Genomic DNA, 19,406 nt, shown 5'->3' with positions numbered 1-19,406 from the left:
CAGCGTGAGGAGCTGGTGAGCAGAAGGACAAGCTGACAACGATGGTCAGCGTGAGGAGCTGGCACTTGTGAGCCGGAGGAAGAGCTGACAATGATGGGCAGCGTGAGGAGCTGGCGCCGATGAGCAGGAGCACAAGCTGACAATGATGGGCAGCGTGAGGAGCTGGCACTGGTGAGCAGGAGGACAAGCGGAGAATGATGGGCAGCGTGAGGAGCTGGCACTGGTGAGCAGGAGGGCAAGCTGACAACGATGGTCAGCGTGAGGAGCTGGCACTTGTGAGCCGGAGGAAGAGCTGACAATGATGGGCAGCGTGAGGAGCTGGCACTGGTGAGCAGGAGGACAAGCGGAGAATGATGGGCAGCGTGAGGAGCTGGCACTGGTGAGCAGGAGGGCAAGCTGACAATGATGGGCAGCGTGAGGAGCTGGCACTGGTGAGCAGGAGGACAAGCGGAGAATGATGGGCAGCGTGAGGAGCTGGCACTGGTGAGCAGGAGGGCAAGCTGACAATGATGGGCAGCGTGAGGAGCTGGCACCGGTGAGCAGGAGGACGAGGACAAGCTGACAACGATGGGCAGCGTGAGGAGCTGGTGAGCAGAAGGACAAGCTGACAACGATGGTCAGCGTGAGGAGCTGGCACTTGTGAGCAGGAGGACAAGCTGACAATGATGGGCAGCGTGAGGAGCTGGCACTTGTGAGCCGGAGGAAGAGCTGACAACGATGGGCAGCGTGAGGAGCTGGCACTTGTGAGCAGGAGGACAAGCTGACAATGATGGGCAGCGTGAGGAGCTGGCACTTGTGAGCAGGAGGACAAGCTGGCAATGATGGGCAGCGTGAGGAGCTGGTGAGCAGAAGGACAAGCTGACAACGATGGTCAGCGTGAGGAGCTGGCACTTGTGAGCCGGAGGAAGAGCTGACAATGATGGGCAGCGTGAGGAGCTGGCACTTGTGAGCCGGAGGAAGAGCTGACAATGATGGGCAGCGTGAGGAGCTGGCACTGGTGAGCAGGAGGACAAGCGGAGAATGATGGGCAGCGTGAGGAGCTGGCACTGGTGAGCAGGAGGGCAAGCTGATAATGATGGGCAGCGTGAGGAGCTGGCACTGGTGAGCAGGAGGACAAGCGGAGAATGATGGGCAGCGTGAGGAGCTGGCACTGGTGAGCAGGAGGGCAAGCTGACAATGATGGGCAGCGTGAGGAGCTGGCACTTGTGAGCCGGAGGAAGAGCTGACAATGATGGGCAGCGTGAGGAGCTGGCACTGGTGAGCAGGAGGACAAGCGGAGAATGATGGGCAGCGTGAGGAGCTGGCACTGGTGAGCAGGAGGGCAAGCGGAGAATGATGGGCAGCGTGAGGAGCTGGCACTGGTGAGCAGGAGGGCAAGCGGAGAATGATGGGCAGCGTGAGGAGCTGGCACTGGTGAGCAGGAGGGCAAGCGGACAATGATGGGCAGCGTGAGGAGCTGGCACTGGTGAGCAAGTTGACTAGCGGACAAAGATGGGCAGCGTGAGGAGGTAGCACTGGTGACCAGGAGGACAAGCAGAAAAAGAAGGCAGTGTAAGAAGCTGGCACTGGTGAGCAGTGTGAGGACATTCTTTTATAAGGATGTCACGCTGGCATTGGTGGTCAGTATGAGAAGCTGCCATTAGTAAACAGTGTGAGGAGCTGGTACTGGTGGGAAACTAGGACTGGCAGGCATAATGATGAGTGCACAGCGTGAAGAGCTGGCATGTGTGAGCAGTGCAAGAAACAAGCACTGGGGCTCACCATGAGGATCTGGCACTGACTGGCAGTGTGTAGAGCTGGCACTGGTGAACAGTAGGAAAAGGTTCTACTGGTAAACAGCATGAGAAGCTAGCATTGACTGGCAGCGTGGATTTGGCATCGATGGGCAGTGTGTAGGGTTCTCACTTGTGCAAAGACATCAGATCCCAATGCAATCAAAATGGAAGTTTACACAAGTGCCAAACTGACTCCTAATGTTCACAAAAACGATGCGTTACACGACATACTTCGATCTACCGGAACTGTGCAAATACAATACATTCTCTCTCAGGAGAAATTCCATTCTGTCTTGAGTGTGGACCACCAACCCACATCTGCTCCATTTTCCATTTGTTGAATCTTCCAGTCAGAGGCAAAACTCAGGCTACTCTCCCCGCTCCTCCAACCCCTCCCCCTGCTCCATCACTACTGACCTTTATTTTACTACATGTTGATTTGCATACTTTCTGTCCGATGTATTGGTCTCTGCACCCCCTTTGCCCACATTAAGTGGCTAAAAAATGCACTATAAACAAGCCAAATAACAGAACGATAATGAAAAGAAGTTCACTGTGGGACGTACCAACATCAGCAGGGAACGGGGGCTTCAGGCGTGGCTTGCCCTGCTTCCCCTCAAGCGACTCTATAAGTGCCGTCTCCTCGCCGCAGATGTAGGCACCTGCCCCGCGCATGACGAAGACGTCAAAGTCATAGCCAGAACCACAGGCGTCCTTTCCAATGAAGCCAGCTTGATAGGCCTCACGGATTGCTACCTGCAGGAGGGAGAGACAGCAGAAGGACAAACATGGTAAAAAACTAAGGAGTCCAAATCTCAGATGCGGAAGAAAAAGGAAATTCCATGGAGACTTGAGACCAGTAAAAAAAAAAATATACAATAAAAGCAGGATTGCAAGCATACAGATTTGAGGAGATGCAGATGGAAATTTAGAAAATGGGAGTGCCAAGTCTGATCTAGCTAAAAACAGTGACATTTTGAGAAGGTGTAAAAAACAAAAGAAGGAAACAGAGACAATATATCGAAAAGTCTGAAGCAAGGCAGTATATAAAGGGGTTTGGTGGGCATTAAATTTAAACTGAAATGGAGGGAGGAAAGTGGGACATAGAACACGAGACAGAGCAAAGTTGCAACACAGAGGAGCAGAACAAAAGATTGAAAGAGAACCAATGACGGTGATGTTTAAGGAATACAACATACTGAGAGTAAGACAAGTGAGAGATGGTGGCTGTAAAAAACATACTTCATGAACTGTACTAATAGTTCAGCAATTTTAAATGGTGTTTAAATAACCACACACATGGGATCTCAGAACATATTTGGTCAAATGTCCTTCAACATTTTCATTACATTGAGGTCTTTATAATAGATGCCTTTTGTTAATCTGCTTTGGAAGTAAAAAACTAATTGTAGGTAATGCAAAGCGGAACATCGAAGCCTCAAAATGGTGACAATCGCTAAAAGAAAGTTTCAAACATAGTATGAAACTGAAAAGAACATCTGCTCTATTCCATTCTCGCCTCCTGTTTTTCAGCAAACATCAACTTCACTGTCAAGAGAACAAATTGCAAATGAAACCTGTGTACCAGTACTGGGGTTTCACCAACTTAAGCACCAGGAGGGAAGAGCACCAATCAAGACACGGCTGGGCACATTCTACAGAAGGGCTTCCCTGAAACACAAATCTAAAGCCATGGAAAGGAAACAAACATCAGGCAGCTCCAATATGTTTCAGTTGGTAAAGACAAGGACAGGGCTGTTGCTGTGAATTTCCGCCATTTCCTACCAGTAGAATAGAGTAAAGTTAAACAGACGGTGCTGTATAGTCTCACTGGAGTAAGGGTCCAGATAAACTATAGAAGTTCCACCTTGCCAAATCTCTATCAGATGTGTCAACTCAAACGTCACCCTACCCAATCTACAGGGTAAAATTCAGATGTAAGGAGGCAGGTTTATAATACACAAAGGTTACGGACTCTAGAAAAATCTTGACGAGTTTTGGAAAGATCAACCAGGCTAACTTCAGAAGATATGAAAACCACCCTCTTCCGAGAAATGCAGGCTCCACCAGGTCCCCCACCCAGGTACAAAGAAACAAGACACTCCATTTGTGTAACAACTGTCTCCTACTGCTGAGAAAGCAACGCCATGCCTATTTTTTTTCAAAGCAAAGCCCCGTTAGGCAAGCCGTTCTTTGTCATGATCGCATACGCCAGCTCTGTTTACCATGGTCCTTTAACCCCTCCCTGCTCGTGACGGAACCGCTCCGTCACGAGCCTCGGGTGGGCTGTGCTGGTGACGGAGCGGTTCCGTCACGGCCCGCTCAGCGCGCCTGCGCGGCGCGTACTATTGAGCGGGCGGGGCCGTGACGGAACCACTCCGTCACAAGCACAGCCCACCCGAGGCTTGTGACGGAGCGGTTCTGTCACGAGCATGGGAGCGCCCTGCAGCCCCCCTCCCCCAATGCCGCCGCAGCGAAGGGGTTAAACTCCATAACAACCAAATTCCAAATCAAAGAAGGAATAATGGGGCTGCCAGATGATTACATTGCCGGGACACCTTATCAAAGCTGGGATTTTATTTAATACATCAGTGCATTCTGGACCTTGCAGCCTTGGATTTATTCCATTTGTCCAACATACCAGAACATAATGATTTGTAAAAAGCAAGGCTGCAACTGTAAAAAGAAATCCCAACCTACTCCAATGACCCCTATGGCAGAGCGGCTGTAAACCTACACTACCAGTCTGTGGCTGAGTTGTAATTTGCATTTTTTCTCCTACAACACTAGCTACATATGCTGGAACACTTGCAACAGCATCATGCATGTTACCATAGAATGAAAGTATTACATATCTACATCACGCAACATCTGAAGTAGTTTATGTAACACCTCACTAATGTTTTAGTTTGCAAACAAAGATGACGGTGTATGGTTTGCATCAAAATGAAAAAATATCTCCACAAATTAAAATGGATTGAAAAATGACTTTGCGAATCCGACAACCTCGAAGCTGGGGAACTGGTAGGAGTCTCGGCATGGGTGCTCCACAACCTGCGATTCGGGGCAAATCACTTAATCTTGCGTGCCTAACAAAAAAAAAAAAAATGAACGTGTCCATCTGTAACGCAACTGGTGCTCATGTAAAGCGCTCTGATTGGGTCTAGTTTGCACTATATTTAAAAAAACTCCAAAAAGAATGAACAAGCATTGGCATAGCCAATAGGTTCTCGCTTTTGAGACCTTTTAAGTATTTAGTTATGCAGCAGAATATCCTTGGTGCAAGAACGTCAACTGTTGCATGGCTAAACACTTATAAGGTCCCAAAGGCGAGACCTATTGGCTATGCCAATGCTTGTTACTCTTCGACATGGTTTCGCCAATCACCCCACCAGCCTGCACATGTTCGATCAGGAGAGGGACTGTAGACTGCATATCCTGTATCTCTTGCTGGCTCCCAATGAGTAAACAGCAGCTTTGGGAGGAACCAGCCAGGATAGGCTGCTCCCCTAATTCCAATGCAAAGTCTTGTTGCCGGCTGGAGTGAGTTAGTTGTTCGTCTGCGTAGTAGATTTCCTCGGAGAGAGCACCCACTGCATTAGTTAAATAAAATAGTGGTGCTAGTTCCAGGACGCTCATTGGTAACATTAAATGCCTCTACTTTTCCTATCCCCATAATGCGTACATAAATATGGCGGGGTCTCAAAAACGGAAGGAGAGAGCCAGCTAAAGTTCAGAGTACGAGACACCCCAGAAAACAGCAAATCAAGTATAAAAAGCCAGAATTGGGTATGATCAAAACAATTCTCAATCCCAGCAGCAGATATTCAAATGCCACTGAGCAAAGGAGTCACAGTACCTTGGATGCAGAACCAAAGGGGGTGGCTTTGCCCCGCCTCTTCCTGGCACAGAACGGGCCTGGGCACGTCCCCTGCTGCGGGAGATTAACACCGCTTTTGAGAGTGAAAGTGTGGAAGGTGGCGCCTCCTGGCATGATACTCACTGTGGTGTGTAGTCCAATCTGGGAACTCCTGAAGCCTCAGTAAGGTGGAAAAGTGTGGCTCAATGGTTAGAGCGGCAGACCCTGATGCAGAGGTCTAGCCCGGGACCACGGTTCAATTCCCCGCCTCGGCGGGTCTAGGGCTCAAAATTCCACGGACCTGATAATTCTCCCCTCGGTGCCTATTCCAATCATGGAGTCCCACTCTGCAACTCTGGCAATAGCTTGCTTAATCTCCACAACGGCCCCCACAACGCTAAGGATGCCTGGCCTCCACCTTGGGGGTGCCCAGGAGTGGACACCTCACAGGGAAAGCCAGGATGGGTTCCACAGCGGTATTCGTACAAGCGCCTTGAGACCCTTGCGGGTGAGTAGTGCGCTATACAAGTATCAATTTACATTTACCACACTGCGGGAGATCAACTGCGCTTTTTATCGAAAAAGTGCCATACGGTTGCGCCAACTGGTGCGATGTTCGTCAGAGCACGTAGGCCCTCCCAGCAGCCCCTGCAGCCTCTGTAGCGTCCGTGTTGTAGAAGATCAAAAGCGCTTTTGAGTGCAAAAGTGCAGGAAGATAACTACTCCTGGCGCAATGCTCATTGGTGCTTGCTGTTCACTCCAGCAACCCCTGCAGCCATTTATTCAAATGCATAAAGGGTTGTCTGCCTGCTAAAGTTACAAAATGGATACGTTTGCGGCAATGGGTGATTCTGTCGAATATACCCATTAACCACATACCGACTATATAAACTATTCAACTACTCATGTATGCATCTATTTGTCCACTCCTTTAAATTGATGGTTAATGGGTAATTCAATGGGAGAGTTTTTCTTTGTATTAGGAACTCACTACCCGTACAACTACTAGGCTAGAGGTATACAAAGTCTTCTCGTCAAAAGGTATATTTACCACGGCACATTTCTCACTCACAACAGGCCACACGAAGGCTCAGTTACACAACAGTGAGCGCGAACGCTCTCGCTTCAAAGTAGATTTCCTGTAAGTGGACCCCAGTCATGGAACACGCAACGAAGAAGGGAAGAGAAAAGCGGAAGGAGACAAAAAAAGGAAGAGGCAAGATGGATGAGTAGGAAAAAAGGAAAGAAGAGAGGAGCGCTAGAAAAACGAAGAGGTAGAGAATTAGGGAAAGGGCAAACAGTGCAAAGTAGCAACCGGAAAAAGGGATGAAAGGCGGGCGGGTGTCTAGGAAAATTGTCCGTGGAAGAGTGTGTGCACAGCCTGATTGAGGGTTAGCATCATGGTAGTGAGTATTGCCAGTCTGTTTCGAGCAATGCCGAGAGCTTCGACAGCAGCTATGCAAGATGTAGAAACGCTCTGCAGAGTGTAGGGTGAAAATATTGCCTGGAAGAGTGCAGGGCATTAATAGAACATAAATGGTGGTTTGTAGGGAGGGTAACTGCAGAGCATGGGCAGCGAGCAAAGTCAACAATGGTGGGCATAAGTGCACATTTTTGCTCACAGTCTGCAAAATGGAATTGGGCATTTTAGCTTACAACGTGAAGAATGGGAGATTAGCGGTGCATAGAGCTTTCGGGAAAGGCTAGGCAGATCATATTTGGTAGGGAATGGCCAAAGATGTGCAAATGTAGCGAAGGCCCTGCACAACTTGGCAGTAGCAGAGGCATGCAAAGCATTAATACAGCACAGGCTGAGAGTGGCCAATGAAGCGCAGTGTGAAATAGGATGTGCAGAGCTTTGTTGAGAATGAGCACAAAGTGGGTAATCCATGCAATGTTGCCGGGGCTGCTGCAGATTTGATTTGATTATAGGATTTATAGAGCGCACGAATGCCCGCAGGCGTCTTGGCGCTGACATGACTGAGACTGTTGAGCGGAGGGCATCGGGTGAGTCGAGCAGGAGTCTGGGCCAGGCTACCCAGAGAAGAGCCACGTCCTTTATGTACTTTCTAAAAATTTGCAGAGATGAGCTGTTTTTTATTTCTGCAGGGAGTTTGTTCCAGGTTATCGCTGAGTGCAGCAGAAAATTCCCCCCCCCCCCCCCCCCCATCTTAGTTGTTTGAAACGGGGGATGCGGAGGAGGTTAGCACTGCTAGATCTCAACGTCCTAGCTGGATTGTAGGGTGCCATGTTTGTTATCAAGAAATGCGGCCCTGACCCATGCATAGATTTATTTGCCAGGCATGCCAGCTTAAATTGGATTAGTTTCTCAACCAGTAGCCAGTGAAGATTTCTAAGCTTAGAGGCCACCGCTCAAACCTGGGGATGTTGAGTATCAGCCGGGCCGCAGCGTTCTGCAACCGCTGGAGTTTTGAGAGAAGCTGTTTTTGTAGGCGGCTGATAAATGTGCAGGAATGGCTGAGGGTAGAAAGGGTGCAGGTGAAGGTTTAGAGTGCATGTCTGATGGATTTGTACGGCGTGGAAGAGGTAATGTAAGGCGTGCCAGAAGGTGGTGTAGGTGTGAGAGGTTATAGGTTGTGGCAGGGGCTAGGTAAGTTCGGCAGGGTGCAGAAGTGTGTGTACAGGGTGGCTGAGGGACGGCAGGCGGCTTAAGGTGAAAGCATAGAGTGGGTGCTGACAGGGCTGTTTAGCATGAGGGCCAGGTAAAATAGGCTCATTTCATATGAGCTCGTATTGTCTAACTGGATAACAGAGCACAGCACTTTATTTGCACCAAGAAAGCTGACTGTGTGAGAAAATATAATATATAATTAGCGTAAAGCTGTCCACAACCAATCAAACCATGGTCAATAAATGAAACCCTGAATACGTTTTCTAATTTATGGTATTTTTTGTATCTGATTAAGCAAATAGCGCATCACTACTTTCTGTAATACCTCAATGCTTCTTCTCATTAAATATTTTGATCAGGAAATCCAATATTTACATATAAATGGGAGGTGTTGAAAGTGCACCGTGGCTATTGTTGAGACATGAGACATAAAACAATGTTGTTAATAGTTAACAGCGAGCACAATTAATTTTCATTGCATTTAACACAAAAAATGATATCAGTAAAACTATGGTGCAGAGGGGAGTTTACAGATCATGCACTGCTGAAAGTGCACTGCGGCTATTGGCGACACATAAAAACAAAGTTATTAATATTTATCAGCGAGCACAAGAATTTTTATTACATTTAACCCTAGAAATTATGTCAGAAAAAAACAATGGTGCAGAAGGAAGTTTGCAGACCATGCAACATTTCCAATCCAAGTCTGTAAAAATGGAAATGGATTGTTAATGAAACCCTTTGAAGCAGACGAGGAGGTGGGGAGGGGCAGATCGAGGGATTGGGAGAGTGCTGTGCTTTATGAGCCATGACAGCCAGACGGAGGAAAGACAGATGGTGGCCCGCGCTCATGAACGCAAGCTTCAGGACAGGAAAGCCTCTGGTGGCACTTTTAAAAGCCACCTACTAAATGTCTCGAAGAGACAGCTTGCGCGGTCTCAGGCGAGACCTAAAAAAGGAACTCTATGGAAGGGTCAAAAAGCTGGTCTTACAATCTAGACCTACTGCAGAAGGATGGTGAATTAATTAGTGGCCCTTCACAGGTGTCCTGAAGAAGGAATGCTGCCCTACATCAGGCTAGTCTCATCAGAGGGGGGTCGTTGATGGACGGTGCCAGGGTCACCTTCACACTTTAAGGGTCTTCCTGAATCTTGTCTTTGTAATCAATTCCCAGCAATCAACAATAACCCTCAAATAGTTTGAAAGAAGGAGCTGTATTTGAGAAGCTGAAGGCCTCCTCTACATCAACACACCTGGTTTTGTAGCTCTTAGCTCCACCACAGCGCTCACAGGCCTCTTGTTGGCACCATGCTAAGATCACCAACAGAGACAGGGAAGACGACTGTGACAGCATCAGCACTACTTCTCTAGGACTTAGAGGTCGTTAGCACAATGGCTTTCGTCTCAAAGAATCTTAATTTTGAACTGGAATCCAGATTTACTGTTCCTGTAAAGTGCTTTCTTTTCGGCATTTCCTGAATGATGGCCTCTATCCTGGAAGAAGATTCAACTATTGAGTAATGATCTCATCAATAAAGGGTGAGAGTACTCAGAAGTCTTGCTTAACTTTGAGTGATATTTTTGGCATGGTTCATGGCTTTCACCTTCCACTCTTTACAGGGCTCGCTCTTGAAGATACTGTAATATGCTCAAGGGCCGTGCGTGCACTCTCATGATGAGCAGAGTTCACTTTTGTCCAATTACATGTCATAACTAAGCCTAGTTAGAACCAAAAAATAAAAATTCAAACAGAAATGAAAGAAAAAGGAACCTAAATAAGGAGACAGATACAAAAGAACTGAATTGAACACAAATACAAACATAATTTTTTTTAAAACATGCGAGTTGAATAATGAAGATCGCCAAAGCACTTGAGAAACAATGTTGCAAAATGACCAGGACTTAAGTGTACGGCGTGGTCCAAGAGTCGCGTGGCAGCACGAAAAACCTTACTGAGTGGTCGTACTCTATGTTCCTTAGAGCCTTGATATCGAAATGAGCCAAACTGGCTGCCACATAACGAGATCGATGGGCTACACAAGGATCGGTGTGTCACAGGATCCTCTGCCTGATAACAATAGAACCTTTGACCGTTTCCATGCTTGAAACTTTGCTTTTCCAGACATTGAACATAACATGAAGGGAAAGCTGAGAAACACCAGGAATCTGGGCAGAGCGTTCATGAGGTAGATTTCCAGATGCAGTAAATGGCGTGCATGCCACTACTCAAACGTCCCTCCTTTCTAGCTTAATTAACTTAATTAACAATCTCTTTTTGCTTAGTCAAAATGAGTACAAATGCATGGTAATGAGAACGATTGGAACCTCTTTGACTTGTGGACATGTTTACAATTGCCATTATTCTGGTTGTTGCTATGTGACAATCACAGTGGCAAACTTCTGCATCTATCATTTGTACCAAACTTAAAGCCCAAACTAAGATACAGCTGTTTGTTCATTTTCTGTGACTGCATTTATTTATTTTTAACTACAGCCTCTAAACTTCTACAATGTCTGCACATTTTTTTTAAAACATGTATGTAACGTCAGAGTAACAAACCTGTCAGTAAAGGTGTGGCCTGCCCCAAGTTTATTCACATAATATTGACAAGAGATGTATTGTTTATGTAGCCGGTCTATAATGCTAACTATAGATTCTTCAGAGACTAATGGACTTGATTCAGAGGCAAAAGCACAGATGGAGGCTCGAGTAAAATAACCAGGGTCAAATGCTAAGGGCACATTAATCCAGCAGTACAGTGACCACTGCCAGCAAGAGTCCTCCACCTTCAAGGGCAGTCTTCTTTTGAGAGATTCATCAGAGGGTCTGTATTACAATGTGCATACAAAGTGACTGATCATGTTCACAACTCCAATTAATCTGCATTAGTCTGTTTCAGTGCATAAAATATGCATTTTACATCCTAAAAGAGCTCTGCAGCTCATGATCTCTATATGCCCACAAGATAGAAATTTCAGGAAGAAACAGACCTGTCAGGAGTGCCAACTATCTGCTCCTGAAACCACCCATCTTCAGGAAGAAAAAAACATATGAGAGGACTTTCTCAGGCGTAGCTCCCAGAATTTGGAACTCCCTTCCCGCAAACATCAGAAAAATTACAAACACTGCAAATTAAGATCTTTCTTATGAGTAAGTTCCTCCCATAGACAAGACAAGCGCCACCGAAGACTTATCATTGATTAGATGACCAGATACCCAATATGGGAATAGAAATGATAGAGCCTTAAAGAAACACTACCTCAGAATATTGTTAACTCATGTCTTATTCATTTCCGACCCTTTACTGTTCCCCTGTATTAGCTATTTAGATGCTAGGTCTAAAATGACACTATTTAAGTCTGTAAGATCTTACTGCTCTATGTACATTGTGTTTTTAACCCATACCATATGATGTTAAGCGCTCCGATACCCATGGGTCATGTTCGCGCTATATAAAACTGTTAATAAATAAATAAATAAATGTAGGAAGCCGTCTTTTAAGAGTCTGCTCGGAATGTCTTTTATTCTATGCCTGATCGGAGCAGTCGTGATTCCGATAGTGATAGCAGATATTTTAGCACCACAAACAGCAGGAGATAGAACATATCCTCAATTCAATGTATAAGGAGCTTTGCCAGAGAAAAAACATAACCAAAGAGAAGCACCCACAGCAATAACAACCACTTACTAAGCAGACTTACAAGGTCCATTCTGTTGCCACCACTTCTGTCTCTTTCCACCCACCTCCTTACAGCCTTGTTTACCCGTTTAGTTAGCCTTTCTCTTCCACAGCAGTAGAAACGTGTAGGCTGGACGTCTACGACATCTTTTCTAGCATCCACTAGCAACCTCTTCAACCCTTTTGTTTTGCAACATTCAATGCTCAACCCGCTCACCTGTAGGTTGGAAGCCTCGTTGTAGAACTCGCCGCGGATGTAGATGTAAGCTGCACGCGCGCCCATGGCCTTCCCTGCAACCAGGCAGCCTTCGATCAGTTTGTGAGGATCATGACGCATGATCTCTCGGTCTTTGCAGGTCCCCGGCTCACCCTCGTCTGCATTTACCACCAAGTATTTGGGCCTGAAGGAGAGTTGTCAAAGTGGAGCCGTAAATGCAAAAGAACATGTGTGGGGCACTCAGAAGCAGAGTAAGTTACAATGAGATGAAGAGACTGGCAGGAAACATGGAGAGAGAGAGAGGAGTTTTTTGACAAGGCAATCATACGAGAAACAAAAAGTGTGGGAAAAGTAAATTGGAGAGGAGTAACCTCGAGAAAAGAAAGGTGAAAACTATTGAAGTGTAAATAGCATAATTAATCCCTAATCACGTTGAGCATGTTGACCATCAAACCCCAGAGGAACATCCACAATCGCCTCAAAACTAAGTAACGGACCTTCATTCGAGCGACCAACAAGGGTCTTCCCTATACAACTCCGACAGCCCTTCCAATTCTACCTACGAAGGCACCCAACTAGTCACCAAACAAGCAGGCACTCGTACATACCCAGGGTCCCACCCACTGTAACATTCAAGGTCTTCCTGGTCTCACATTGGCCTCAGGGGCGGCTCCTCCACTAGGGCGGAGGAGCGTCACCCCACTGCTTTCTCCCAGTTAGAAAAGCAGAAACATTGGTAATAACTTCCCGCTATTACCTTTTTATATTTTGTTGCGGGTGGGCGGGGCTGCTCTGTGAACGAGGAGGAGTGGTGTGCCCACTCCTGAGGACGCAATGACAGTTTGGTCTGCCCTCTGTGGCCGCCCAAACCAGTCAAAGACTCTGCCCTTTCTCCAAGCAGGCTGCAAGGCAGCTTGCATAGAAATCATGGTCTCCCCATAATCCCCTGTCTGGGCGGTGTCCCCACCAATCACAACGCTGCAATTGCAGCGTTATAATTGGCTTAGCAGAGGGGAGTGAGGCCTCCTGTTCCTGCCAGAAGCAAGAGAGCAGGAGGAGGAGCCGAGAAGATTCGGGACCCGGCCGGCAGAAAGGTAATTTGTTTTTCCACGTATATTATTGAATGAAACCCCCCACCACGCGACTCCACCACCCGCGAGCTATTCTGGCCGTAACACCTTGGCCTAAACAGTGTACTAACCTCCCTAGTCCTAATGACTGTGCCCAGTAACCACCCAACCTATTCTGAATCTTTTTCTGGGATTACTAAACGCCTCTTCAAAAATACTAAAAATCACAGTAATCTAAAATCCTGCTGCCAGTATTCAAGCGAACACACCATTCAAACTTCACCTGAGCATCACCATAAGCATACGCCACTGGCTCCTAGTAGAGCGACTCCCCCAGTCTAGTCCAGTGGCTCCAAGCTGCTCAACTTTGGGGGCCTAAGAAGCTGTGCTGACCTAAAGGTCACCAAACCCAGCACCCAAAGAAATAACAGACCTAACAGAGTCTTGTTACACTGGGTACTTAAATGGTAACAGAACAGATGGAACGCAGCAACATTCAACATCCGTTTATACAATTAATCTCAATCCAATATTAACACTACAGCTGCTTCGAGCGTTCCGCGCCAGTGCGGAACATTCGAAGAAACGGGTGGGGCCCCGTCGGGCGTTGGCCATTCGCAGCACCAGCCAGGTAGTGCTCACGACGGCCAACGGCCGACGGGAGCACTTAAGGGATAATTCTTCATGCTGTATAAAAAGGCTCTGTTCTCCATACATATCTTCTATTCTTGCTAAGAGAGTAGGTTTCTGTTCCTGGCAATAGGAGACTCCAACATATTCGGACTCTTCGGCACCTACTCTGGATACCAGATAACCTGGGACAAATCCCTCATTTTCCACCAGTTGGGTGAACTCCCACCACTGACAACTGACTGAGCTGCCTTGACGCAGCACGATAAGTTTAAATACCTAGGCAAATGGATCAGCCGAGGAATTCCTAATCTTGACTATACATTCCCAACTGGCAAGGTTGCGCAGACACATAGCACACTGGCAAGGACTGCCAATATCCCTCATGGGCAGAGCAGTGCTGTTTAAAATAATGCCCCTACCGTGCCTACTCTATGCCCTGCAGAACACCACATACAAGGTCCCAGATACCTTCTTCAGGGCGATTGAGGGGGAACAACGCAACATTCTGTGGGAGCGTGGCAAACCATGCATAACACTTCGCAAACTTCAACGGGTATATTAGGGCAGACTGGAGGTCTCAGACATACGGAGCTACTCCCTAGACGCCCAGGTCAATGGCCGGGTCTTTGTGCCCCGAACTGAGCCGGCATACTGGGTAGATAGGTATACAATGGGGAACGGAGGGCACCCGGCGCCCTGGATCGCAGAAGCAGGGAGAAGTCTTTACCCAACTGCAAGTGGTGGTACGAGTGTGGTAGGTTGTAAATGTAAATGTAGCCGTACTTGTAAAGCGCACTGATACTCCTGAGTGTCCTGGCGTTGTACTCATACCGCTAGGGAACCCTTCCTGTTTTTTCCCCGTGAAATGTCCACTCCTGGGCATCCCCAGGGTGCAACCAGGCATCCCTAGCGCTGTAGGGGGCCGTTGTGGAGACTAAGCAAGCTATTGCCCAGAGTTGCAGCGTGGGACCCATGCTTAGAGTAGGCACCGAGACGAGAAATCAGGTCCGAGGAATTATGAGCCCATGATCCGCCGAGACCAGCCAAGGCAGGAATTGAACCCTTGTCCCGGGCCAGACCTCTGCATCAGGGTCTGCCGCTCTAACCATTGAGCCACACTTCTCCACCTAGTCACTAGGCAACTGGGATGGGAGTCCAGACTGACTCAGGAAATACCATTATGGGAAAGCGATGTACTGGGGGACATGGGACGCCTGTAGGAATTCCGTAGATTGAGTCTCACTGGCATAGACACAGCTGGAGAGATATGACGGAAAGGGAACGTGATCACCTTTAAGGAACTCTAGACAGAATACCAAACGACTGACGGAGAACCGTTCTGTTACTTACAACTGAAACATGCCCTACGACGTTACATGCCAGAAGGGGAATCGATGCCTGGTACTCCCCGCTGGAGGATCGACTGCTATTCAATCCCATAATAGACAAAGCAACTTCCTTCACATACCGGATGATAATGAATAATCTCCCATACCCCCTAGGCCCATTGAGAGCAGCCTGGGTCTGTTGGAAGAAGAGGACTGTTAGGAAGCGATCCAGAGCCCAAGGGAGGTTGCCATAAGGGCAAGATTTAGATTAATCCAACTTAAAGTCCAGCACAGATCACAACCCCCCCCCGCCCCCTCCAAACACACCAACACAAATTAGGTAGATCAGACTCGGCTCACTGAGCTAGGGAATGTGGGGAGACAGGAACCTTCTTTCCCATTATCTAGGAGTGTCCCTAAATCCATCGCTACTGGACAGGGGTGATGTCTAAAGTGCTGGGCCTACATATACACCTAGATGCACGCTGGGAATCACAGGGTAGACCAGGTGGACCGGGAACACAAAAATCTGGCTTATGCTAGCCTCAGGGGTGGCAAAGCGAAACACAGCAAGGCTGTGGGGGGCACAGGAACCACCAAAGCTCACCCGTTGGAATCAGGACCTGGACTGGTGTCGATTGGCAGAGGAAGCTGTATACCAAAGTAGAGGCTGCACCAAAAAATGGGAGAGAATTTGGAACCCATGGGAGAAATGCAGCACATAACCGAGTGGGGGAGAGGGCAGGCGGGGACAAAAGAGGGAGAGATGGTAAAATAAATGTAAGATACTACATGTAGAAGAAGTAGTGGAGAAGTGTGGCTCAATGGTTAGAGCGGCAGACCCTGATGCAGAGGTCTGGCCCGGGACCAGGGTTCAATTCCCGCCTCGGCAGGTCTTGGGCTCAATTTCCTCTGACCTGATCATTCTCGCCTCGGTGCCTATTCCAATCATGGAGTCCCACTCTGCAACTCTGGGCAATAGCTTGCTTAATCTCCACAACGGCCCCCACAACGCTAAGGATGCCTGGCCTCCACCTTGGGGGTGCCCAGGAGTGGACACCTCACAGGGAAAGCCAGGATGGGCTCCACAGCGGTATTCGTACACGCGCCTTGAGACCCTTGCGGGTGAGTAGTGCGCTATACAAGTATCAATTTACAATCTGTTTTTTTTTTTATTTACATGTGATATGTCTGTGATCCTTTCCAAATGCATGCAATATTGTACCTCCTGTTATAGATGTTTCCAAATACTCTGATTTATTGATCTCTGATTGTAAAGCTGGATCGATTGCTTGTTTAATAAAAAGTTTTTATTTTTAATTGTCGATAGTAGAAACAAGAGAGTGCACATAAGACTTACAGTTCACATTTGCCCAAATGATGAGATATTTAGCAAATCACTTCATGTTCTTCTGCCTCAATTACTTTCTTTACCAAAGCAGGAGTGCTTAGGAACAAGCTAATGTCCAGGAACAAGTGCAAAATGAACCTCAGTATTTCACGATTCAGGGTGAGCCTGCGATGAGCCTTAAGTGGACATGATGGGGCTGTACCTGCCATCGGACGGCTTGTTCATGAAGCTCCACTTGAGTCCAGTGGGGAAGCCGGCACCGCCTCTGCCGCGCAGCCCAGAGGCCTTCACCTCGCCCAGGATCCAGTCGACGCCCTTCAGCAGGATCTCTTTAGTCTTGTACCAGTCTCCGCGGCTTAAGGCCCCTTTTAACCTGAAAGATTAAGTTTATCATAGTGAAACTGCAGTATAGTGACACCTCCACTCACACTCTTGCCACGACCCTTTAACCCCTTCTACGCTCATGACGAGCTCAGCTTGTCATGAGCGTAACCTGCGCTACGCGGATGACGAGCTGAGCTCGTCATGTAACGCGGGTTTTTCAAAATCGCAGCGGGAAAACCACTAGCCCGCATGCGGTTAAGAATGATACGTTACTGATGAAATGGACATGAACACTGAGCTCCTCTCTCACCACGAGAGGTGATCCTTGCAAAGGAAGGTATATGATAGTAGGAAGAGTGGGCTCTGATGCTTCGACCACCATTACGTCAGATGTCACAACTTCTAAGCCATCACTTCGGACTGACATTTCTAAAAACCGTTTGACTAACATTGGAAATTACATTACTTTATAGTTTACGCATCACCACAAGGCATTCAAATGTTGACCACTTCAGCCCGTTCTCTGCTACGCTGACCCTAACAATTTTTACATATACTTAATATTAACAATTTAATTAAATAAAATTAAGGAAACACAACTAATGTTATGTTTTATTTTAGTACTGGTGATGAGATTCCATGAAGAAGGTACCCCTCTTACCAATATTAAACACTTAATTATAACATAAATGGCTTTAACCATAACATGAAATAATGACAAGAAAGAGCCAAGGAGTATTATGAAACAAACTCCACACTCATACGTGGACATGATTCTTGTAACAAGGGACACTGAGTGAATGTGCAAACACGTAAACCTCCTTTCCCCTGAACATGAAACCCCTTCCTAGGCAGATGCCAAGTATTGAACTGACATGGGTCCTGGGTTTCTTTTCCTACACAGATGAGTACTCTGGCACAGATGGCCAAAGACACAGAATATCTCCTCCAAAAGGAAGGGTTGTAGAAAAGCAGCTAGCCAGGAGATATGTATTTTCCCAGAAGAGAGATGCTCTTCTGGAAGGACATCCCCTCCAAGTATGACCACTCTTACCCCCAGTCGTGCCGTCCGTAAAGGTTTGTGAAGATGCGATCCTCATCTTTCAAAGGTCCAAACTTGGTCTTCTTCGGAGCAGCCTGTGTGTGAAAGAGCAGGAATTAGAGTCAACATGAGAGCTAAAGAGAGCGAGAGCAAGGGAAGAACAGAAAGAGACGGAGACAAAATCAAGTAGTAAAGGCAGCTAAGAGAAGGAACACAAGGTGACAAGGGAAAGAGAGAGAGGGGAACAGACAACAAAGGAGGTGGTGTAAGAAAATGATTTCAAGGAAAGACAGAACAGTAACAACAAATATGTTTTTACTCCACTCTGCCTTCATTTAAGTGTGTATCCTGCTAGGCCTTCTTGTTTTCTATGCTTGAAAATGCAACAAAATGAAAGGTAAGATGTAGGTGCACCTTTACTTTGAGGAATTTACATCTAGATGCACGTACATTGCTTACATTGTGTTACCTGTTACAATCAGAGTTGTTATTTAAGGAGGCATTTGACAGACCCTTCGAGCTACGTTTTCAACATCCAATCTTTCCCGGACACTGTGGGGAGTTTCATGGGGTTGCGACACTGAGCTCTGAAAGTTTAATAGAAACCCCCACCCGACAAGGATCAGAACGTGGTCTTCATTCTGGCCCTTCCTGGAATTTAACTGGTTGTGCTTTGAAACGGAGTTCTCCTATCCAATGCAGCCGCCCCTGACCCATCAACTTACTCCAGATACAGAATGAAATGAAAACACTTCCCATAACCGCAGCAAACAGGGCGCAACAATGACCTGAAGCAGAGGGAAGTTTATAGAATAGCAACCAAGTGTGTATGAAGGTACCCTAAGGTTTTAAGGGGATATTGAGGCAGTGTTTCAAATACATGGAGCATTAATTCAAAAACAGGGAATGTGTTTGACATTACTCGAGCTGGTCAGCTGATCAACAACTCATCTTCTCCATATTACACAGAGCTTTCATTTTGAAAATAATCGAGGCTAAGAGAAAGAAAAATTCTGAGGGTCAAGAAAGTATCTTTGAAGGAGACTAACTGACCAGCAGGGTGAAGGCATGCGAGGAGTAGACGTGTGCATACCTCCTCTGTTCCATGATCACATGCACAGTGAAATGGCGTACCATCTGTCAGACAGGCACGCATGCATGTATTACAGTATTTCAGACATGTGAATTTCTTGCACCAACCATCAGGTGACAAAAGGGAGCTAACTTTTTACCCCTCTTTGCACATAATAGCTCATAACTGCATTACTGCCCTGGGAATGAATGATGGGGCTCAGTGTCCATTCTTGTTGACATTGTTAGGTCTACTAACAAGCATTGGAAATACAATAGGTCTCGCATTAGAAAAGTTGGAGCAATTGGTCTTGTAAATGACAAATATTTTATTTATTTGCTGGTTTTTAAAATAGCTAAATTGATAGCTTTGTCATTTACAATGGCAATAGTTATAACTTTCGTGAATGCAACACCTATAGCA

At 46.9% G+C, this 19,406-nt stretch overlaps 1 protein-coding gene across 1 annotated transcript in view; it reads right to left on the bottom strand.

Moving 5' to 3' along the window:
• Window positions 1–19,406, bottom strand: part of NDUFV1 (NADH:ubiquinone oxidoreductase core subunit V1) — a 62,322-nt gene that overhangs the window by 12,879 nt on the left and 30,037 nt on the right. Inside the window, exons 3-6 of the mRNA XM_078677935.1 lie at window positions 17,924–18,006; window positions 16,748–16,918; window positions 12,164–12,347; window positions 2,342–2,531 (exon numbers count right to left, since the gene is read on the bottom strand). Of these exons, the coding sequence (XP_078534061.1) occupies window positions 2,342–2,531; window positions 12,164–12,347; window positions 16,748–16,918; window positions 17,924–18,006 (628 nt within the window). The remainder of the gene's footprint in view (window positions 1–2,341; window positions 2,532–12,163; window positions 12,348–16,747; window positions 16,919–17,923; window positions 18,007–19,406) is intronic.

The sequence above is a fragment of the Lissotriton helveticus genome, chromosome 1_1 (genome assembly GCF_964261635.1).
Source record: "Lissotriton helveticus chromosome 1_1, aLisHel1.1, whole genome shotgun sequence".
NCBI lineage: Eukaryota > Metazoa > Chordata > Amphibia > Caudata > Salamandridae > Lissotriton > Lissotriton helveticus.
This window is presented reverse-complemented; position numbering and strand designations above follow the sequence as displayed.